The sequence below is a fragment of the Syngnathus typhle genome, linkage group LG15, assembly GCF_033458585.1.
Source record: "Syngnathus typhle isolate RoL2023-S1 ecotype Sweden linkage group LG15, RoL_Styp_1.0, whole genome shotgun sequence".
NCBI lineage: Eukaryota > Metazoa > Chordata > Actinopteri > Syngnathiformes > Syngnathidae > Syngnathus > Syngnathus typhle.
Genome location: NC_083752.1, coordinates 1,218,881 through 1,241,739, shown reverse-complemented (window position 1 = coordinate 1,241,739; position 22,859 = coordinate 1,218,881). Strand labels below are relative to the sequence as shown.

At 49.4% G+C, this 22,859-nt stretch overlaps 1 protein-coding gene and 1 long non-coding RNA gene across 14 annotated transcripts; one reads left to right on the top strand and one right to left on the bottom strand.

Moving 5' to 3' along the window:
• Positions 1-194: 194 nt before the first annotated feature.
• si:dkeyp-23e4.3 (rho GTPase-activating protein 7) lies at positions 195-22,453 on the bottom strand. Of its 13 annotated transcripts, XM_061298911.1 has the most exons (21): positions 20,858-21,398; positions 20,024-20,076; positions 19,868-19,943; positions 19,651-19,787; positions 19,179-19,288; positions 7,181-7,252; positions 6,965-7,046; positions 6,376-6,439; positions 5,818-6,314; positions 5,514-5,697; positions 5,055-5,375; positions 4,561-4,874; positions 4,322-4,489; positions 3,145-3,307; positions 2,871-3,069; positions 2,130-2,343; positions 1,933-2,047; positions 1,683-1,865; positions 1,374-1,597; positions 619-789; positions 195-536 (listed from the first exon to the last, which is right to left on the bottom strand). In XM_061298911.1, the coding sequence occupies exons 5-21, from the start codon at positions 19,285-19,287 to the stop codon at positions 428-430; spliced, it is 3,189 nt and encodes a 1,062-aa protein (XP_061154895.1). In that variant the 5' UTR covers position 19,288; positions 19,651-19,787; positions 19,868-19,943; positions 20,024-20,076; positions 20,858-21,398; the 3' UTR covers positions 195-427. The 13 variants fall into 13 exon arrangements, with proteins under 13 accessions (XP_061154895.1, XP_061154904.1, XP_061154898.1 ...); XM_061298920.1 differs by lacking the exon at positions 19,179-19,288 and having other exon boundaries at positions 20,858-21,396; XM_061298914.1 differs by lacking the exons at positions 19,179-19,288; positions 19,651-19,787; positions 19,868-19,943 and adding an exon at positions 21,908-22,453 and having other exon boundaries at positions 20,858-20,915.
• Positions 16,570-18,949, top strand: LOC133167874 (uncharacterized). Its single transcript, XR_009718121.1, has 2 exons — positions 16,570-16,889; positions 18,345-18,949. It is a non-coding gene; the product is annotated as an uncharacterized LOC133167874 (long non-coding RNA).
• Positions 22,454-22,859: the final 406 nt, after the last annotated feature.

Sequence of the window (22,859 nt, the reverse complement as noted above, 5' to 3'; positions counted from 1 at the left end):
GTTTGCTTTTCTGAATTGCCTCTTTTGAATGTTGCTTTTTGGATGTATTCACTGTACATGCGGACTCTAGCCCTGCCCTCAACCCGAACCCTCTCCTCCTTTATGCGTGTTGTGGACTATTTCTCCCCCTCTTTTTAAAACAATTGCTTGGCTTGAATTCTATTCTTTTGCCTTGTAAATAAGACACAAACCCGTTTTCTCCCAGAAATAAAAACCTTTTAATCAGACGCTTGGCGCTGATCACTTGCACTTCCTCACTCCAAAGCTTATAAATATATCTTACTAGTGTAGTACATGAAATAATGCGGAGCGTTCCATTCTTCATTTTTTTCAAAGCTTGCTGTTTGGCAGGGTGTGAGAAGTGTTACCTTTTTGAAGCATTCAAAAAACTCCACATCAAATGAACAATCCTTCCCAGCGGGCGTCCTCAAACGGTGGTCTCGTTGCGCCTGCCTTCCACGGACGCTTTGATGGCCAGCAGAGAGGCGACCATGCGATGTCCGCTCACTTGGCGGTGCCACGCCGGAGAGCGCCCTCTAGAGCATGACACGTTTGAGGGAGGAGTTGCCTCGCAAACCGGCTACGGTGCTGGGAAGCGGATCTGCGGTTCCTGCGTACCTGGTATCGGTGCGGCACAGGTGCGTGAGGCGGCTCTTGCCGGCGGAGGCTTCCAGCAGGTAAAGGCAAGCGTGCGTGTGCACTCGGACGCCCTCCGGTGGCACGTGCGGGTGCTGCGTGGACACGGACGACACGTAGAGCGGGTCGCGAGTCGCCTCCGGCTGCCACGTCCTGCGACCGCAAGCATTGGTTTTCAAATTAGGATATAAAAAATTTCAGAAAATGATCAAGCAGTGTTTTTGACATTGGAAAGGACGATAAACAAAACGTTGAATCAAATGGTCTTCACGGGAAGAGAGAAACGGACGCGATCAAAGCTTTTCCCCCTAGAAAAGAAACGTCATTCTTCAACAGCCTTCCCTACAATCAAATTTCACATCACAGAGAATTGCGTCCTTGTTCTTGTAATTTGCAAGAAGCGAATCATCGCATCAATTGCAAGGCGTTTATGTTTCCAATGCTTCCGCCTAAACGATTGGCGCGTGATGCAAATGCGGTTGGATGTTTCCTTCCGTGTGATTCGAGCAGAAATAAATAACTCAAGTGTCTGACTGACTCAGAGGTAACACAGAGTTCATTTATGCGCTGACAAAAAAACACGGGCGGATGACAAAAGCAAACACACACAGGCTGTCAAATCTCATCTGACTGCAGGCTGGGATGAAATATTCATCAGCCTCATTCACGCAAAAAAGAAAAGAAAAAAAACTCCCTCCCTCCGGCTATTTTGGATTCGATTTTGTTTTTCTCTTCACCTGAGCAGCAGGTGCTCCCGCGGCAGGCAGGAGGCCAGGCCGGCGTCGGGGCCCAGCCGGAGGTATCGGTAGACGTGGGCGCGCTCGCCCAGCGCCTGGATGACGGAGCCCCGCCGCGCGTCGTCGTCCCACGGTCGCTCGAGGAGCCGGCGGAGCAAAACCTCCCGGCCGGCGTCTACCTCCACCGAGACGCGCCACGTCCACAGCGGGCAGCCCCGCCACGTCTGCCAGCCGTCACAATTTGAGGAGAAAAAAAACGGTGAAACGAAATATCGGCAAAGTCGCTAGCTATCTGTCCGTCTAACGGACCTTCTTGACGGCCAGCTCCACGTTTTCGGGAGCGGGACAACTCTCCCAGCTTCGACTTTTGTCCCTGGCTTCCTTGATGAGGAACGGCGTATTCTGCTGGAGCTTCCTCAGGTTCTGCTCCAGCTCCTCCTCCCCAATCGGCTGGTCGGTGGCGGCGGAGGAGCTCGGCCAAAACTCCGGAATCTACGCGAGATCAAAATAGAAATTCAGACGGAATCTTCCGACCAGAAGGCTGTCTGTCCGTGGCTACCTGGAAAAGTCTCTCCGCTTCGCCGATCATGTTGGCCAGGCCCTGCGTGGCGGCCAGGTTCTCGCTTAAGTCGCGTTGGTCCGGACGACCCAGACTGTACTTCCTGTGACTGGATCTGAAGAGGCAATGACACGGCAGACCAAAACCCAAATGAAATCAAAGCCTCCAAAGTGTTTCTTTTGTGTCTCCGAGGGAACCTTTTGGCGCCGGCGTCCCTCTTGAGGGCGTTGAGGTGGAAAAGCGACGGCGCGAGGCAGACGGCCACATTGGTGGGCGTCATGCGGTTGTCGTCCACGCAGGCCACCACGTCGCGGAGGAAGAAGAGCAACGTCCGCAGCGCCTCGCGGTTCTCGTCGGGCAGCAGCAAGATGGCCGCCTGGGCCGCCGGCAGCTGTTGATCTTTGGGGAAATCTGCAGACAGCGGCGGGCGGGCGCACGCCTCAGCTTTCTGCTCCATGCCGCTCAATAAATCTTTTCGAGCTACAAAGTGCAGTGCGCGTCGCGTGCCCCTTCTCCAAGGTGAGCTTTTTCCAATATCAATTTGTATTCTTCTTTCAGCACTAAAAAAAAGCTTGCCAAACCTACGTCACACTACGTCTGACATCCTTTACAGCCATTTAGGCCTGTTTTGGGGTGAAACGTTTGGGATGTGTGAATTTGAAGATGCTGAAATGTGCTGAATATTTTCAATTCGGAACGTGAAATGGATGGAATGGAAAAGTCAAGGCGAGGGTGAGGTGAATTTTTGGAATATGCTCAAACTGGAATGATGGATGTCGACTGCAAAATGTGAACGCAGGTTAAAAAGATAGACACAAAAACCATTTGATTCTGTTCAAATTGACAGCTGAACAATGGGAATTTCCCTGGATTTTTTTCATCCTTTTCTTTCTTAAATTCACCTCATCTTGGTAAAAATGACACCGAGCGCTACTCACATTGGTAAATGTGCAGGAAGGTCTCGCAGAGCTTGAAGGTGAAGACGGGCTCGGGCAGGTCCCGGAAGTACTGCTTGACCAGGTCGGCCACGTCGAACGCCGACTGGCCGTCGTAGGAGACGCCGTCAAGGTCCGACTCCAGCGTCTCGCGCAAGCGCTGCGTCCGAGACTTTGAGCCCGACTTCCGAAAAAGACCCACCTGAGGGCACGTGCGGGCAAAGTTGAAGCACTCCATCTGGTCGGGCCGCTTCGGATTTTTCGACGGCGGGGTCACCTGGTCCAGACATTGCGTCCTGAGGTAAACAAGCGCCTTGAGGATGCCGGGAGGGAGGGGTGCTCCTGTTCGCTGCACGTTGACCAGCAGGGGGACACCGAAAACCGGCCTGGCCTTGGCGGCCGGCGCCTTGGCCTTCCTCACCGTCGCCTTGGGAACGCTCCTATGACCAAAAGACCTACGTCGTGATGGATGATGAGACACTCCCTTTATTCCAATCATCCTTTCAGCAGGTGGAATTTTATTTGCGCTTGGATTTTTGTTCTCGTAAGCCATGAGATCAAACTGCTTGGACGGTGGCACAGGAAACATGGCCCAATACGCTTCCTTTGAAGGAAGAGCCAAATGAACCGTGTGTGCGTGTCCCTGATGGGAGAATATGTGCAGACTGGGAAGAAGGGGACGGGAAAGAACATGCTCAGGAAATGATGGAAACGGATCAAAGACTAGGACATTTCAGGCCATTTGTTTTGGGGGGGGGGGCTTGTCATCGCTAATGAATCTCATCATCCGGTTTCACGGCGGTGCCTTCCGAGCGGCTCCTTTGACACGCCGCCGCTGTCATTTCCTGCGTGGCTCCGCCCAGAATGAGCCGTCTTCCTAAAAAGATTCTTTTTGGCACTTTTGGCTTCAAATTGTGCGCGAGCCACGTCGGTCGGCTCTTTAATAATTCATTAAATTCTCTTTGTGAAATCCTGCTACAAACCTCCTCAAAAAATGCCCTCCTCACACATTTGAAACATCAGCATGCGCGCCAGCACCAGGCTGGAACCAAGACTGGATTCAAAATGAGAGGGCATCCAAAAGAGAATCTGCTCCCGGGACAAGTCCAATTGTCTGGCACTTTCAACTCAAATGTCGATGTTTCATTAGGACGTACTTGGCAATTACTGATTTGAGGAAATAATACTCGGGATTGGTTGGTGGTAAACAAAAAAACAAGCAGCCACAGGTTATCATTCATCCTTGTTACGGAATATCTCCAGCGTGTGATTTTTCAAAAGTTTCTTCCTTGGAAAAAAAGATCTGTTAGTGTAATTTTCCAGCCCGTCTGCCCAGCCCGTCTGCACCTGAGCCCTGAATAATAGATGCCTTTTCCAAATCAGGCTGCCTGAAATATTTAGCCGTCCGTTTAGCCCACGCGGCGACACAATTCTCTTTTTGTTTACGATCTTACCAGCTCCAACCTTGCTTGCTGGACGGCGAGTGCTTGTCCATCAGGGCGGTGAGTTTGAGCAGGGCCAGCTTCTGAAGGAGGGCCAACTGGGAGACGGACTGCTTTTCCACGCCCGGACCGGCTGGCAAAGAGGGAAGGCTCTGCTCACTGGACCGGCGCAGCTGCCGACTAGAAAGGCACCAAAATGACACTTGATGTGAAAATAAATGTCAACGGCAAAAGACGTCAAGGTTCCTCACCCGCTCTTGACTCGAGGCGATCTAGTCTCGGAATCGTCTTCGCAGCTCTCCCCCTCGTCGTCGTCTTCTTCCGATCGCTGAACCTCCGGGGTCGGGGACGAAGAAGGGCAGGGGGAGGCGGCGGCGGAGGAGGAGCCGTCGGCGGGCGAGTCGTCGCAGCAGGAGGAAGTGGAAGAAGAGGCGGAATGTCGCCGACGGTCGTCTTCGGACAGACTTTCGGTCCAGGTGGAGACCAGTTGCTGCAGGTCGTTGATCCTTTCCAAAACCGTGTCCAAAGCCGAGAAAACGTCCTCGCCTCCCAACAGTCGAGATACCTGACGGCCAAAAGGGCAACGCGCGTGAGGAGCATAGAGAAGCCCAAAAAGAGCCATCAAGTGGGTTTGGTTTCAAAGAATCCAATTCAAGTCTCAACACACAGGACCCACCTCGTCTCCCAACATCAGGTGGGTTTGATTTCAAAGAATCCAATTCAAGTCTCAACACACAGGACCCACCTCGTCTCCCATCATCCTCTCCACGTCGCTAACGTTGTTCCCCCCGCTTTGGCTTTCAGACAGCCGCCGCTCGTCCGGCACGTTGTCGTAGATGCTCAGCCTGTGGTCGGGCGAGGCGTCGAGCCACGCGGCGCCCCGGCGGCAACCGCGTCGTTGCCGGTAACCGTGGAAGCTGCCCGTCCTCCAGTTGACAGAGGATTGATCCAGGAGGGCGTGCTTGTGGGCGAGGGAGGTTGGAAAGGTGCCCGGTTTGTGCCCGTGGGGGATGTGGAAGAGCAGGCTGTTGTGGCTGATGTTGTTGTTGATCTGGCCGTTGTAGTCCTGAGAGGATCAAAGAAAGTCCAACTTATGCACATGATATGGAACATTACTTGAATCCCCCAAAAAAACCAAAGCCGGGCCGGAGCCGGGCAGCCGGTCAGACAGCCAGCCAGCCAGACAGCGTATGTCTCAACCGACCGGGGTACTTGTATGGTCGTTGTCGTCGCGGGTCACACCCTCGCCCATTTCGCCGCGTTTGCAGTTACTGCGGACCCGCGCGACAGGGCTGGGCGTGCTAACGGCGCTGCTGCTCTCAGAGTGGCTGTTGCTGCTGCCGCCGCTGCTTGTGGCGTGCGGCGACGAGGGCAAAGATGACGCACGGCTAGGAAGAAACAAAAAAGAAAGGCCAACTTGGTATTAGAACTGCAGGCGTTTCATGATGGCGTGGTCCTGCAAAGAAAAATCATTCAGATAAACAGGAGCCCTGGGGATGAATCCTCACCTTCCTCCCACAGACCCTGGGACCATCCCGGTCAGATGGTTCCTCGGTGGAGAGAGGAGGCCGGTTGTTCCTCTCAACCTCAGTTTGTCCATCTTCCTCAGAAGGCTGGTCCCCTTTTTGCGGGGCGGTTTATCCATCACGCATGCTTCCAGACTGACGGTGGACGATCCTCCGCCGCTTCCAGGTGACGGGGGTCCGCTGATGGAGGACGGAGTCTTGTTTGAGGAGGAGCAGCGCGAGGAGCTGCGGCTGGCGGCCGGGTCGTCGGCGCTTCTGTCGGCGGCGCCTTCTCTCGGGCTTTTCCCGTTTCGCCCTTCGCTCTCGGTGCTGCCGGAACTGTGAACGGAGCTGACGTCGTCCTGAGGGGAACTGGAGGTGTCAGTCAAGCGGAGCGGTTCTGTCGAGGAGTCCAGGCGGCGCCATTGTCGCATCCGCCTGTCGTGGGTCCACCTGGGGCTGATGGCGCAAAGATGGTCCTCGATAAAGTCTTCGTGGCTCTGAAAGAGGACACAATGGTCACGTAGCGAAGCCGTTTTCTTTTCCTTCTCAACAACTCACTTGATCTTTGTCCTTTGGCAGGTCCAGCCTCATCTCGGCACATTTGTTCAACGTGAACAGACGCCTGCAAAGAGGAAGAGCAAGCCAGTCGGTCGGTCGGTCAGAGAGTGATGCAACGCATTGGAGATTCAGGTCACCTGGGAAATGACTCAAGCGGTCTAAATGGCTGGCAAAATAAGCAACGACGCTTTGGATTCCGATGTGACGGTCGGTTAAAGGACTCCGGAGATTGTGACTTTGTTCTCTATCGTCAACTTTGACTTGAATGAGCTCCTGTCGTTAGCCGCTTGTTGATTTCACTGCAGGCAGTGAGTGTCTGGTGACGCTTCTGCGACATGGCGCCAAATCACAACTTTGCAGCCGGGAGAGAGCTCAAACGTGAGCCGGCGTATCAAATGTCACTAAAGCCGAGCGGGCGGGGAAAGCAAGCCAGGCTGGCTGATTTGCAAATTCAAGGTCTCCCAAAGGGACATTCAACGCCTTCTCCTTCCTTGGTGCTCGGTTACATACGATATTGTAAAGCGCTGGCCGTCGGGTTCCCTCGGACGAGATTTGCCAGCCAAAAATCCCTCAATGTCCAGAACGCTACCTGCAGAGGGAATCCAGAGCGTCTTTATCCAGGAAGCGGTGATCCCTCTTGGCGAGCTCCACGTCGATGGGAAACCTGCAGTCTGATATCAAGCTTACTTTGGGACTCCAATTGCACTTTTTCAACTCAACACAATTGTTCGCATTTCAGGGTCTAATTTGCTTGGAGCCATCATTGGAAGTAGCCTCCAGATCAAAACCAAGGCAGGTTATTTACCTTTGAACAATTGCGCGTATTGAGGGAAGCCGGCCGCTCGCAGCCAATCGCAGGCCTCCTTGGCTTGGATCTCTGCAAAGAAATCAAAACAACAACAACTGGAGTTTCACGCTTTCAGAGAACAAATAATCGGTGGGCCGTCTCTTTAGGAGCTTTGGTTCAATTGGCGTTGGAAACGACCTGGGGGCGCATGGGGGCTATTCACTAACTGTGACTATTTGAATTACCGCTGACTGGCGGATAGCGGACTCGGCCCGAAGGTAAGAACTGAAAATACGTCCGAAAATAGTAGTTACCGGGTGCTAGCCGTTTGATTTTTTGGACGGTGTGAACTCGAGCCTATCGCAACGTTTCTCTTTAGCAACGATTGCGGGGGGTGGGGTGGGGGTTCCCTCGACTGGCTGCCCTGTGTTTATGCTGAAGTCAATCTGTGACTATTCTGCTGAATAAATGTTTGCTCCAATATTACGCCAATTTACACCACGACTAAGACCGACTTCAAAAACATAAGGGCATGCGCTAGAAGAAATAGAGGGCTGGAGATTCTGGCTCCTGGCCCAAAACAAAATGGCATATGCGTGTCGAGTGCTTCGCCGATGGAGGCAGGGCCACGAGCCTCAATCGCACATCCGAATCTCTTTATCGGAACCCAAAGGGGCCAGGCCAGGCCAGGCCAGGCCAGGCCAGGCCAGGCCAGGCCAGGCCAGGCCAGGCCAGGCCAGGCCAGGCCAGGCCAGGCCAGGCCAGGCCAGGCCAGGCCAGGCCAGGCCGCAACTTCCTTTGACACATGGTCATTTGGAAAAAGGAAGAGGCCTTTAGCAAGTGCGCTAATAGCCAGACGGGCAGATAGCATCGCTTACGTAAACAGGGAACACCGAGGTGGGGCGTGACGGGTCATTGTTGTTTCTGACAGCTTTGAAGTGTTTTCTTCCTTCAAATGTCCACGAGCGAGCGTGAATGGTGTCATTTTCAAGCTACTCGCCCTCCCGCTATTCTATTTGTGTCCATTTCCATTTTAGTCTCTTACGTAACGCGCTGTCGGTTGAGATTCGGGAGCGACGGTATGGCACCTCCAAGCGGCGGTTTGGAGTCTTTGACTCGGGAAAACTCCCCAAAGGTCAAGAGGTTTGAAACTTGGACTGTTTGCTTTGTATTGGAGGCCAAATTGGAAATGTGCCAGAAAAGCAATTGAAGTGCTGTTGTGCGGCCATTTTGTTTTTTAAAGGGGACAAAGTCAAACACAAATTGTGTTCAACTCGGGGCTTTTTCCACATCCTGTTACAAAACAGCAAGCAGAACCAGGAGCAAAGGGCTGCTTATAAAAACAAAAGCCTTTTCCAAGGGCATCTTACTGATGAAATTCAAAACACGATGAAATCAGCCTTTCACAGGCGATTATCGTTTTTTCTGCATCTTTTGCATTTTTGCTGGCAATTACTTTGAAAACCCTGAATGTTAATTGGAAATTTAACTTTTCCATAATCCATAAGGGCCTCAGAGTCGGTCGGTCGAGGAAGGTTATGAAAGGCATCGTGTCCACATGGGGAAATGATTTCATGTTTTTTTCAGTATCGGTGAAACGGACCACATCATCCAAGATAAATCAAATCATTTCACTGGAAGTGGGGCAAATGCCGAAAGTCGGCGTGATTAACACAGGCGCACGCTGGCAGGTGCCGCTGCATTCGGAGTCAATGCTGGCCAACACTCTTGTTGCCATCCGTTGCTAACAACACGAGTACAAAGTACACTCTGGCGGAAAGACAGCTCCACTGAATCCATCAAAAGAGTTAGGCGTTCCGCGCCAAGCTTTAATGAGTTAGGCTAAACCCTCCCGAGGTAGGGTGAAGCAAATGGGAGAGAATTCTTTCTTTCTTTCTCTCTTTCTTTCTCTCTCTCTCTCTTTCTTTCTTTCTTTCTTTCTTTCTTTCTTTCTTTCTTTCTTTCTTTCTTTCTTTCTTTCTTTCTTTCTTTCTTTCTTTCTTTCTTTCTTTCTCTTTCTTTCTTTCTTTCTTTCTTTCTTTCTTTCTTTCTTTCTTTCTTTCTTTCTTTCTTTCTTTCTCCAAAACAAAACAGATCACGATGCGGCGCGTCGTTGATTCCCTGCTCCGACTAAGTCGGTGGGTGATTTGTCGGTGGTTGGCTCCAGAAGTGGCGCTCCCTTGAAAACATTGGAATGTCAAAATCAAGACCATGTAGAGAGCCATTTTCTATGGATGAAGGAGCGAGGCAGAGAAGGTCCCAAACTGAGCTACACTACTAGCGGAGAGAATGAATACATCATTTACAATTAGCGACGATGCTAATCTCCATTAGCATATCGTCTATCACATTATACGTTAGCGTTAAGACTAGGGGCGTAACGATTCATCGATACACATCGATCAATCGATATAATGCTCTACGATTTATTGGCATCGATGCTAAACGTAAACATCGATTTATATCGCCGTGTTTGACCTCGGACATTAGACGCGACTTTATTTTGAAATCCAGTTCATTGTTGCTGGCTTCCTCTTTCCGGGCGCAGTGCGCGGCGTGTTGCGTTGTGAGCAGAGCAGGCACGTGAAAGGGGAGTCGACAACTAGTACCCGGCTCCTGGGCTGGCGCTATGGCTAGTGTCCAAAAAGACGAGGAAATTTGCTCCCCTTTAGGCTTCGAGTCATTCCTTTGGAAGCACTTTGGATTCCAAAGAAAAGATGGCTCAACGGACAAGACACGTGCAGTTTGTAAATCCTGCCATCCGGTGATCAAATATTCAGGGAGCACAAATCTCGCCGCACATTTAAAGAAAAAAACACGACATCAAAGTTCAGTGTTAAAATAAGCACTTTGTATACTGCAATACTCTTGTCATTTCCTAAATAAAGAGTTTGCAGTACCTTGTTGATTTTGCGTATGAATTGTTATAAATCAGGATATTGTTCTGTATTTTTTATTTTAAAAAATATATATATATCGATCGTAGAGCACTATATCGTGATGTATCGTGAATGAATCGCAGCAGGCTTTAAGATATCGGCAAATATCGTATCGTAGGTCTTTGTATCGATATGATATCGTATCGTGACAAAACCCGCGATTTACACCCCTAGTTAAGACGGTTGGACGGAATCATCCGGTTTGCGTGAACATTTTGGTGTTTAAACATAGAGATATAAAACAATCAATAAATAGATGTAAAGTCTGTTTTTTTGGGTCGGTTATGACCAAGTAGTGCTAGTTGTTAGCTAAGTCACTGATGCGGATTTCTTTTTACAGCCATAATCAACACTTTTTAACATCAGATATCGCAAATGGAAGGAAAAAAATAAAGTTTCCTATATGCGCAAACAGACGTTTGAGGAAACATTCACAGTAGCAAAGGCCGTCATGGGCTTCTAATTAATTACTGCTCACGATGCTAATTAAACATGCTTATCTCCCGGAGGCCTATTAAATAGCAGCTGTCTGTCATCGTGCACAGACATTGGATTGATTACGAGTCAAACACATACTCACTTGGGATTAACATGCTTCAGGCTTGTTAGCAAACTTCCATTTATTTGGATGCCACAAAAATACTCACAGCAATTTCAACCCAAACAAAAGAGGACTGTCGAAAGTATGAAATCCAAAGTGGGCAAAGTTTCAAATTCCCAGTTGGAGCGAGGCAGAGCGGTGCTGATGTGTCGTTCGTCTCACGCATCATGTTAAGCAAGTCATTGTTGGACATTTCCCCTCCCTGCCACTCCTCTTCCTCTGGTCAGGAGCAGACCATCGAAACACCGGGGGGGGGGTGGGTGGGGGGGGGGGGGGTTATGTGCCCTAAAAATAACCCTTTGCCCCTGACATGTGAACATCAGCGGGAAATTTAGCCATTCATATTTCTGGCATTCTTTTTTCGGTAAGTTGAATCACTGCGGTCAGAGTGTGGTCAAAATCATTACCCGCCGCTTGTTTCTCCAACGTCATCCCGAGACGTTTTGCCTTTCTCGTAATGGGGTGGCAAGGAAAAGGGCCGATAGAGATCAAAACATTGCGCGGTCGGTCGGTCGGTCGCATCCACTCGCACATTAAGCTGACGATTTCATTGCCTCGGATTGTACAAGGAACAACAAACAGAGAGAAGAAGGTCGTTAAGAAGATTAGCGTTGAAAAAAACGACACTCAGCCAAAATGAGAAGGTCTCCAAATGGGCCGCCAAGTCCTCGGCACGACGTGTACGTCTTTGAGGTTTCGTCAGGTACGCCATTAGTGCTAATGGCCTTCCATTTTGCGCGGAGGTGTTTGTATTGGAATTGCAGCTTTCAAATGTGAATAAACTCTTAAAGGCTCTCGCTACATTAATTTCCGAGCGGAGGGAGAAGAGTAGCTCATCAACTTCTTCGGAGACTCACTTGTACGAGAAGGCTGTTTCAAAAGTTTCCATCGACTTCCTACGCTATTTGCAGCTTCAACTCCTTCATTTGTCCAAACTGGATTGTCACTTTTTTTTGTTAAATCTCATTGGGTGACGGAAATAAAATGGAGGTCAGAAGTCCGAGACAAGCTACGGTTTTCTGAGAAAGCGACCACTTCCGATTCAATCCTCAACTTTGGCCTTCACATGTCGAGACCGGTATTGATCGGAATTTGTCACGAAGAAACAACAACATAAAACTCTCTCTTTTAGTATCTCTGTGTAGAAAGGTTACACAAGAGTGCATTTCCTTTTCCTGAGCCTGCTGGGCGTCAGAAGAGGAAGAATTCAACAATACTCCCAACGGATGGGAGTTCCAAATGTGTGTGTGTGTGTGTGTGTGTGTGTGTGTGTGTGTTGCAGCCAGGCGGCCGTACGCTTACAAGGGGACGTGCATGATGTGTTTACCCCCGCAAACTTCGCATGGCTGCTTACTCACTTACTTGTGTGCTCTGGGGTGTGTCCTAGTTTACTGTTGTGTAAACCTGTGTGTGTGTGCGTGTGTGTAGTCTAATCTGAAGGAAGCCTCAGAGGCTTTGGGGTTGAGTATTTCCGAGTGGCTCGGACAGGAAGCGTCTTGAAATTTGGCCTCACCCTGTGTTACAGACGCTCCACGTACACGTCGCGCGACGTTAGCTTAGCGACAAAAGTGGTCCGTTCTGGCCGCTCGCCAGAATACGACCAAAGTGAAAATAAAAAACTTCTTCCTGTTGACATTTTTCCAATTGTACGTTTAAGCTCCAATAAAGAGAAGTGGAGAAAAGCATTTATTAAAGATCACCACATCACGGAAGCAAACCAACTCACCAGCGGAAGCACAAAACAAAGTGTCCTTGTTGACGACACTATAAATAAAGTGTTTTTGTTCGGGAGCTTGATGGAAAGGCGGCGGCGGCGCTGCTGCCGGGGGGGGGGGGGGGGGGGGTGCTCTGCGGGGTTGCCAGCAGCCCCCCCTTGCCAGGAATCGATTACTGGACTTTGGGCCCGGTTAGTGTTTGCAAATTCCTCCCCATCCCAGTGAGTCAGGTCCCATCTGAAGCCAATTGAGGCTCGCTTGGATGGGTCTGCAGTGGCAACACAGTACAATTGATGGTTGATTGTCACGCACACATACACCCACCACGGGCCTGACAAAAGAAAAAATCCTTTTGGACGCCAATTATTTGCCGTCAAATGCTCCTCTGGGAGTCGCAATAATCGAGTGAGAAAATGCCATTCTTTAAAAACCAACGGCAGCGTCTTCTGAGGCGCTCTGGTCTCGGCAGCTTCTCGTCGTCGTCAATCGTTCGTACAAAGTTACAAATAGGAGGAACACCGTGCCTCGTTGTAAAACCTTTGGCCTGCATTCTTTGGGCTGGCTCCCAGGTGAAGGGAGCGCAACAAGAGGAAGTCTCTGCCCGCAAGAGCGCCAACCGACGCATACTGAAGAATCGTCCCGCCGGCCCGGCCCGCTCAGGAAATGCCTCTGTGATTCATAGCCTGGGATTGTTCTGCCCGTCATTTCTGCTCATCTGTCAGAGCGCAGAACTCGTACAAAATGCGTCCGATTTATCGGCAATCCCCCTCCCGCCGCTCATTAACGGTCGACGTCAGATGATCATCGTTTTCAACATCCGACCCCATCCACAATAACGCAAAAATGTTCTAGTCAACAAATGAAACAATGGTCCCGTACCTAAGACGGACCATCTGGCAAACAGGGGAAATGCCCGGTGGGCGGGCGGGCCCATTAGTATTTGCCTCCATGAATGCATTTTCAATCTAGCAAACGTACCCGATCAACATGAGTGAGAAAGCGACGTGGCAGCCAAGCATCATCAGGCCGCCGCCTGCCAAAAGTCATCTGAGATAAGCACAGGAAGCCGAGACCCTGATGAGGAGAAGCGGATTCAAACTCCCGCTCAGTTCAAGATTTTCTTTTTTGAAAACTGGACAACATTTGACTACTGTGGCGCTTTCCTATCCCTGTAAAATCTCAATGTCAAATGTCCAAAGGGACAAGTGAAAAGAAAAAGGGGGGGGGGGGGGGGGGGGGTCTGTCTGGCTGGCTCATTATCGACCATTCCTAATCCACTTGTGTGTCGAGGAGAGCCGCATTTAATCTCCAAATGTTTAATTGACTCTTTTTGCGAATCCCCAGCAGTGTGCTTTTGGCAGCTTGAGGGACTTAACGGGAGCCGGGGTGATGATGGCGGACGGAGTTGGCCGTCTGCCCAGGACTTCACCTTTTGGGGATTCGGAGCACAAACTCGGACGTGCCATTAGCGTCCGTGTTTACGTCACTCAGTCACTCTTCCGGGCTCCAAATTGCCATTTTTGGATCGATTCGACTCCACTGTGACATTGGCTGTACTTTGGAGCGCAGAACTGACTCACTGAGCACTGCAAAATGCCTTGGAATGCATCCGGAGACTGCTTTGAACGACCGCAACGCCACGAGACCGACCAGAAGACGGATTGCTCTAGAAAGTACCGGAGAGTTGTTGAATCTGTCTGACGTTGGCATAGAAGCCAGATTCCCTGACGACTCCTGCGCACGGATGGATCAATGCACTCTGCACACATTAGACCTAAAAAACAACACCACCAGTTGTATATTTAATCAAAGTTTTTTTTTCCCGCCCTCCAAGCTCAGCTCAGCTCAGCCATTATAAAAGGTGACGTCTGTTTGCACGCATCTCGCTCAAGAGGTCTTTCTGCCCCCGCTTAAAAGGTTAGGCCATCTTTCCCTATTGAGAATCATTCATCTGAAAAGATCACCACATTTAAGGTACCATCTTTGGGGGAGCGAAGCCCGTGGGTGGCCAAGGTGGACGACGGCTAAAGGCACCATTACGCGCATGGCGCAGGAGGAGGGGAGGAAAGACGCCTTTTAGGCCGCGTCGGTTCACTTGGATGGAGAATCTTGACTGGAGCGAGATGAGTCGAGCGAACGGTTAAGCCTCGTAAGTCAAAGTAGCCGTGTATTCCAAAAGGGCCTACAAATAAAAGCCCAGCCCCTCCGCATTTACTACGCTCGACAGGCAATAAACACTTCCAGACACGATTTGCGCAAATACGATAAGCGTTATTGGCGGCTGCTGCTGTCAAATAGCATCTATCTTTTGCTTACAGACAAACGAGGCCAACCTGCTGCAGGCTTAATTAGACATACTGTATGTATTTAGGCTAATGCTACGCTAGCAGACACTGTGTGGAACCAAATGATTAGAGCAGCCAGCACAATACGTGCGTGCGTGCGTATGCGTGTGCGCGCATGGTCTTGTGGGTTCAAATAATAAAAACATCCGCCAACACAAAGGCTGGAAGTGGGTCACTGACAGTTATTCTGCTGCTGCTGCTGCTGCTGCTGCTCTTACTATTTTTGTTACGCTGCAGAAACAATTTTTGCGCTGCCGTGATGAAGTTCAGTACACCAAAAATGTCCTTCGGTTCTCTCACGACTGACGTCTTTCTGGGGGTTTGACTCAGGTGCGCTACCTGGCGGCAGGATAGCACCGCTACAGTGCGACACCAGCCACCGGGGCCGTGCTATTTATTTATTTGTCATTGTGAGAAAGGTCGGCCCGGTTGGATGAAAATACAAAAGGTGGATATGCTCGTAGAAGCCGAGAGGACACACGACAACTCGAGGGAGGGACCCTTAAATTAGTTTCCAGAGAGAATTATATTATATATATGAAAAAAAAAGCCTGATCGTTCAATGGAACTCTGGCTTTCATCCATCCCGCTGTTGTTTTGTCTCCCGACACCTGCAATTTGGTCCCGCCCTCGTCTGACTGAAACTAGTGGAGAAGCGGCGGCCAAGGAAAGCAAAGGATGGTTGATGAAATCAAAATAGACAAATGAGAAGAGAGGGACCGGACCGTTTGTTAAAGTAAAAAAAAAAATGTTTATGTGCGAGACAGGTGCAAAGTCAATTTAGGTTCCTAATCGAGTTTTCTGCCCAAATGGGCTGTTGATGAAATCGGAAATGAGAGTCAAGTGCAGAATTGGAAGCGTTTTGGAAATAATGTTTACACCAAATGTGTTACGGATTCAAGTAAGTTAGCCACGGCTTAATGGGCCGCTGATCAAGTCAAAGCAAATTGTAAACGAGAAAAGAACCGAGAGCATTTTTTGAAAATAGACACGTGGACAGTCAATTCATTGTGTGACGTGGCATCAAACAAGTTGACGCAAAGATGCATGCAAATGGCAAGAATTCAGGCTCGACTAGTTTGTGGTTACCACGGAAATCAAAATATAAACAAACCACTTCAGTGCTTACTTTATATGCGGTCAAATTTGCCCCCCCGTCAAAGTGTAAACAAAGCAAAGGGCGAACTACGAACCGTAACCGATTCCAAACTCCCCCGTCCAAATTAGGCAGCAGAAATGCAAATGATTCTTGCCTCCTGCCTTAACGTGCTCTCAGAGAGCCATTTTGGTACAAACGCTGCTGCTGCTGCGTTTCCATTAGGGGAAGAAAAAAAGGGATTGATTGGTGACTGCCAGCGAGGCAGGCGCTGTCAAAACAGCCGAGCTGGAATTTAGTCAGACGCGCGCGCGCACGCACGCACTCGACTCCTGCTGCATATTTTGACATGGGCAGATTCACACCAGTGTTTCGCTTTGGGAGGTCTGCAATCAAAGAAAACAATGACTGGGGGGGGGGGGGGGGGAAGGGGAGATGGCTGCGTCACCTCAGGATGAAATGGAACGAAAGCCTCCGAGAACGGGCTGGCGGGCGAGCGAGCGTCTCTGGCAAATGACCTTTCTTTACACAAACAAGCTGCTAAGATCTCAAGCGACACCCGCGACAATAACAAGAAACGCGAGCGCTTTCACCCGAGCGTGTTTTCACTGCTCCGAAAGGAAATTTCCAATGACGCAATTTTGCCTGGAATCTTGAGTTGAGTAATGAAAACGTTTGGGTGAGCTCCAACGTTTGCCATTGGGCCAACTAACTGCAAATGGAAAACGTGTTAACTGCAAATTGAATGTCGCCTAACAGGTGTCCGGTGTGAGGGAGGAGCATGTTGTCTTCCTCTTTTGTCCAAAATCTCAAATCCCTGCTGGGCACGGAAGAGAACAAGCCCATAAAACTACTTCGGACTATCAGCCAGCGCACGACGACGACCGCACGATCTGGTTAAGGCCGTCGCCGTCACGTGGGAGGTTGCAAAGACAAAAGAAAGACCAAATTACACGAAAAGGGGCCAACCTCCATCCCCATGGCAAACCTTCATCCTTTCTACCCTGAGCTCAATGCTGAAAAACAAAAAGGTAAGGAATGTTTGGGTAAATCACTCAAAGATGCCCTATTTTCATGCTGGCTTCCACCAACTCCAAAGGTGAATCCTCTACATTTCTATTCCATATGGATATTTCCCTCTTTCACATCTGGAAATGGAGGGCGGAAGCTAAATCCCTCCAGTCTGAAATAAGAGGCGCAATAGGGAAAAATAAGAGAACCGGAAGATATGGAAGGAAAAGATCTGAGGTTTGTCACGTGACGGACGTGCTTCAAACGCAATCCAGGCGGCCGTGACGACGGCTCCTGAGCGGATAGAAACCAAAACGGTTCCCCAAATGACTTTGTGACGTACCAGCGTGATAAATATTGCATCGGAACGCCAGCGATACTCTGGCGCCGCATTTTGGCGAGCCATCAAAAATCATTCCCTTCACGGATAATTCTAATATTCCTCATCACAAAGGTCTGCAGCTCGTATCGCCTTGAGCAGTACATGGCCAAACGTCAGCGGGAAATGTTTTGGGTCCCCGTAGAGGAGGAAGCGGAACAGCGAGACGTCCGCATTGGATGTTTGCCGCGGGTGAAGGTTAATTAGGGACATTCAAAGCAAAGGAAGCGCGCGCTTCAGAGGCAACGGCGCACGGCGGCCTTATAAAACTCCGATCGAATGCTGCCCGTCCGTCCGTCGTATTATAACACAGAAGAGCGCTCGCAAGTACAAAAAGAACAAATGCCCACTGTCGGCCATCTTTGCAATCATTCCGGGCTTCTGGAAAGCGTCACAATTGACGGCTGAGGGGAAAAGCTTACACAACGTTTGTTTAGAGCGCCGCTGCGGGTCAGAGACCTTATTTGGCCCGTGAGTTACGGAGGAGTAAATATTGAGACGGCGAGCGAGATGATGAAGAAGAGGCAACGGGACACGCCGAGCGAGCGCAGATGACCAATAAATCTGTTTTGCAAGCCGAGGACAATCATGAGGTTTTTGTTCAACGCCCTCAAGCCGTCGACAAAAAGCGCACAAGGCTCACTCAAGAGCAACCCAGTTGCTAAAACAAAAGCCACTCCCATATTGAAATCAGGCCATTTGGTTAAGGCTGCGCACACCATGTGAAGGACGATCTACGCTTTCAGCTCCGCCCGGCCATTTATGAAGAGAAACAAAACAGCTCCATCATCCCATCCCCTATTATGCATTTCAACTTTCCTAGAGATTGCTAGAGGTGCGACGACGCTCGATGCGCTTGTGCATAATGAGGCCAGGCCACGGCCTTTGCCAGGATTCTTCCGACGACGTAACGGGCGGATGGGTCGGCGTCACCAGCTGGAGCCGGTGTCAATTTTCGCAAGCAGGCGGGCAGGCAGGCAGGCAGGCAGGCAAAACTGTGAGCAGGGAACCCCCTCCAAACTGTCATGGCCAAAACGCACTCCGAAAAAATCCAAAGCTTCATCTTCATCACTCGCTATGTTGATTTCTTTTGCAGGTTGCCACGCAAAACCTCCACCGGCCTCGGGATGCCACCCGCAGCGTCAAATCAGTCATGAAACGGCCAATCAATCTCGACGCTCTTGTGGATGTGCCGAGCCTCACGCTTTGATGCAATGACGTTTTTTTTGGTGGGCCACTTGCATACTAGAAAACTACGGTTCTTTCTCTGACTTTTCAAATTCCTCCTCCAATGGCAATTTCACATATCATTACCGCTTCATTAAAAAAACTTAACAGCCCAAATAAAACTTAAGGTGCCGAGCAGTTACAGCACAGTAGATCAACAGAATTGCTTTTTTTTTCTTTTTCTTTCCCCCCTTGTCCTGAACCCGAACATTTTGGTTGCTGGACTAAAAGTTGAAAACGACGCCAAAACAAGACGATAACAATTATATAACGTGCGCAGTATTTCCATAAGTTGAAAAACATACTTGACGTTGAAATCGGTCAGTGGCAGTAAGCGGTTGCATTTCGGTCGACGAATATAAACGTCCACGGCGGCGCTCGTTTGACTCATCACCACCTGACGGACGGAGGGAGGGAGGGAGGCGCTGTTGCTCGACTCGACAATCGCTGTTCCACCAAAACTAGGGGGTTCAATGTAGCCTCCAAAAAATAGTCACCAAATGTAAATTATTTCCATTAGGCAGCAATGATAAGGATGAATGTCTTTTATATTTGTCATCTCCAGATATTAAGCCCAATTGAAACAATTCAAAACATGATGATTTTGTCAAATGTTGCTATTTTCTTTTTCCATTTGTAACTCAAATATACACCATCTACATCTGCCAAAGAGTGGACAGTAGCGGTTGCCATCGCGACTCACCCCACAGCCGCCTCTCCCTCACGTTCCTCCAGAAGACGTCCCAAGCCTTGTAGGTGGAAACTTTGACGTGCTCGCTCAAGGACCTCCGCAGCGGCGTTTTCAGCGCCATACTGCAAATCGTGAATGGCGGAATAAGTGCACCGGTGAGCCTCGAAAGGCATGCGGGCAGCAGCGTTTGCTTCGTTACGACTCATGCTGAGGGTGACTCGGACTGAGTTGGAGGAGGAGCGAGAGGGCCCGGACACTTGATGCAAAAACTCTGTATGTAATTTGTGAAACATCCCTGGTATTACGACCCCCCCCCCCCCATTCCCCAAAAGGCATTGAGAAAAAAGGTGTGCAAAATTGGTATATAAAATAGTTAACTCAAAAGTTGGATGAAATTTCCAATTTTCTGGCATTACTACCAACATGAAAACGTATTCGCAAAGTTAGGTACTTGATATAATTGACAAAGAAAAACAGTTCTTACTTCTGAGTCTCTACTTCTTCCAAGTACTTTTTAGTCGTGAAGCTGCTTTCTTTTCTTTTCGGCTTTCCACCCAGACTCCAAGTGTCCCTCTACTTAAGGACTGAGCATGAGTACTTTTGCCAGGGCTGCTTCAATCTCTGCCAATGCAATATGATTCGTGCATAGGGTAACTGTCATTTCAAATAATTGCAGAGGCGCAAATCTAAAGGCCACTCACCCCCAACAATTAGCATATGAAGGCAAGCGGCTGAATTGATTTTGGAATTTGCAGTGCACAGCATCATTATGCTGCACTTGATGGAAAAAACACTTGACAGATGTTTGAAAATTGCTTAAGGATCATCCTAGTAATAAGGGGAAACTTTAGGCTTACCTCACGTCCTTTGCATTCGGTTGCCAGCTTCATTCCCCATCTTGCTTCCATACCTTTAAGCACAGAAACAGTTTCAAAATCCGAACGAAATTTCACAGTACGAGTCATTCCAGGACAAGTGAAGGACCACTATTTTTTAAATTGGACCATTGATTTCATATTTACTATCAAAACGGCGCCAGAAATGTGTCAAATCTTCGTTCTAAAAACAAGTTTTGCTATAAAAGCCCAAACATGCTCGTGCTAGCTCTGACGGCTAGCAGTGGCCGAGTAGCATTGCGCCGCTAATGCTATATATAGGGTGTGTTCGGGAAGTGAAAGCAAATATAAGATGGCACTTTTGTCCAACATTTTACACTACCGTGTTGACTTGTAACTCTTGTTCCATTTTCTGCAAAACAACACAAAAGGAATTTGTTTTAGGTTTATTTACCTGACATGTTTGAGCGGGTTCTTCCGCCTTCATCAGAGTGTGAGGAACCCGCCGAAACATGTCAGGTAAATAAACCTAAAACAAATTGTTTGATATAGAAGAACCAGTGAAGTCATTGAAAAGGAAAAACAAGATGAACCTAGTACAACTAACACAAAAGGAAGCTGAGAATCATGAGCTCTCGTCCGCATGCCTGTCTTCCCACCAAAGCGTGGCGTCGACAGTAGGGGAAGTCGGCCCGGCTCTGACACTGAACTCGACTCGAACCCGTTCATCCTCCCGAATGCGGCATCAAAGTGAGAATTTGGGGATTTTTTTTTTTTTTATTATTCCGAGCCTCCAAAATTAGAAGCCTCAAAGCAAAAGTCGCTCCTTTTCGTATTATCAGGATGACACTTTACCTCTTCCGGTGAAGGCAGACTGACGGCCGGGAGACTTCCTCCAGTGCATTTGTTTACCCTTCACACAAGACGTCAATTAGTTGCATCCCTGGCACTTAGAAGAAGAAGAAGAAGAAGAAGAAGAAGAAGAAGAAGAAGAAGAAGAAGAAGAAGAAGAAGAAGAAGAAGAAGAAGAAGAAGGAAAAAAAAAAAAGTCGGAGAAATCAAGTTCATTCTGAGCGTGCCGATGGCGGGCGTATTTGCGTTGAGTGTGGAGAATTCACGCGAGCGCAATCTCGATGGATGTCACGTGAAATGATCATAGGCGTCATACTCGTTTCAAGAGCAACACTTTCACTTTCTTAAGGCTTGCAAATTCAGAATGGTTGGGGGGAAAAAAACAATCGGCTACTGCTAACCAACACTGAAACAATGACAAATACTCGATTACAAGACTGTTGAATTAAAATGAATGAAATAAATGTTTAAAAATCAGACTCCAACATATTGTGAAAACTGAACCGAACAGACAACACGACTCTACAGTGCCCCTTGTGGCCACCAGTGCTAATGGATGGTTATGACATCTGCAGCTCTGCTTACCTCTTGGCTTTGGGTACGGCTCTTACCTTAATTAGCCCGCCGACTCTTAGAAACGTGTCCGAGAGCTCGCTCGGAAACACATTTGCCCAAATGGACGTGGAGCTGCTGGAGTCGGAGCGGGAATTGTTCACCCCCATATCACACTCGCTAATGATTTTCCTGCTTGTTTCATTTCACACTTGATGCGTGGGCGGGCACTCCAGACACGCAGCTATTGCTTTACAAGACGTCAAAAAAGTCCATTTGCCTTCATATGTCCTCTTAGAAAGTGCTTCCAACAAGTGCAATACGGTTGTTTTGTTTGTGGCACGCACCTTTCAAGCAGCTGACAGCACATGGGTGCAATGCCATTTCTGGGGGGGGGGGCAAAGGGCCGACGGGTGGCGTGCTAGCGGATTTTGGGAGGGAGGGAGGGAGGGAGGGAGGGAGGGAGTGATGTCACCGTGTGTGTCTACCTTCACTACCTACCTTGGTCGCGCTGTGTCAAGTCAAATCATCGTCAGGGGAGCGGGAACGGGGCCATCCGACAAAGCATGGAAAAGTGGCCACCGAAAAAAGGGACACCTTCCACTCACACTCACTGTGGTCGAGTCTTGTTTTTCCTCTTTTTCATTTTTGACAGGCCTCCAGGATGGTTCCAATTGTCTTTTGAACTTTGAACTGGCATACATATCATTGAATTTAGAATTAGCCAAAGTTATGCGGTGCATTCTTTATCCTCTGCCTAGAATGATATCATTAATGCTGCACCCATGAGCTCATTTGAACTGACTGATAAGACATTTAGGATGCATTCATCGTTCATCCTTGCACAAGGCCTGGTGTGGGAATACTTTTGGGGGTTACGGACGACAGTTGCAAGGTAAAAGCACCCGACGGGCCCCCTCCCTCGTTTTTACCGCATGACCTCAGGACGGCGGTCCGAGCGAGAGAAAAAAAAAAACACTCCGAGGGGAGCCCCCCAACGCTCGGCCAGACCATCAGAAAGTCCAACGAGTCTCCGGATGAGCACCGACGGCCACCCGCACGTGTAAACATCCCTCGCTTGCCGCATCGCATTTTATTTACGACGCCTTGGCCTTCTTTTGAAGCTACCCCCCCCCCCCCCCCCTTTCCATTTCCAGCATTCCTCCGAGATGACGTCCGCCGCCGGCTTGCTCAACAATGTCCGAGCGTATATGAGCCGCCGCCGCCGCCGGGTCCTGACAGGTAAACTCCCCGGACGCCCGTTTGCCTCCGCCGGCCGGCCGTTAATCCCACGCTTTGCTCGTGAAAGACTCGGCATGGAAGCTATTACGGAGGCAAGGAGAAAAGTGGGGGGGAGGAAAGAAAAGTGGAAAAACAAGTCCCCCTTGTAACTTTGAGGAAAGCAACGGTGAAAAGACACAAGTATTGGGACACTTGGCTTGAAGTCGTGTGG

Excerpts from the sequence above, each read along its gene's own strand:
- si:dkeyp-23e4.3 (XM_061298911.1), bottom strand. The coding sequence starts at position 19,287 with ATGGCGCTGAAAACGCCGCTGCGGAGGTCCTTGAGCGAGCACGTCAAA. Across the intron at positions 3,308-4,321 it reads AGCAAGCAAGGTTGGAGCTG|GAGCGTTCCCAAGGCGACGG; the intron begins GTAAGATCGTAA and ends TTTTGGTCATAG. Across the intron at positions 3,070-3,144 it reads GGACGCAATGTCTGGACCAG|GTGGGTCTTTTTCGGAAGTC; the intron begins GTGACCCCGCCG and ends ACGTGCCCTCAG.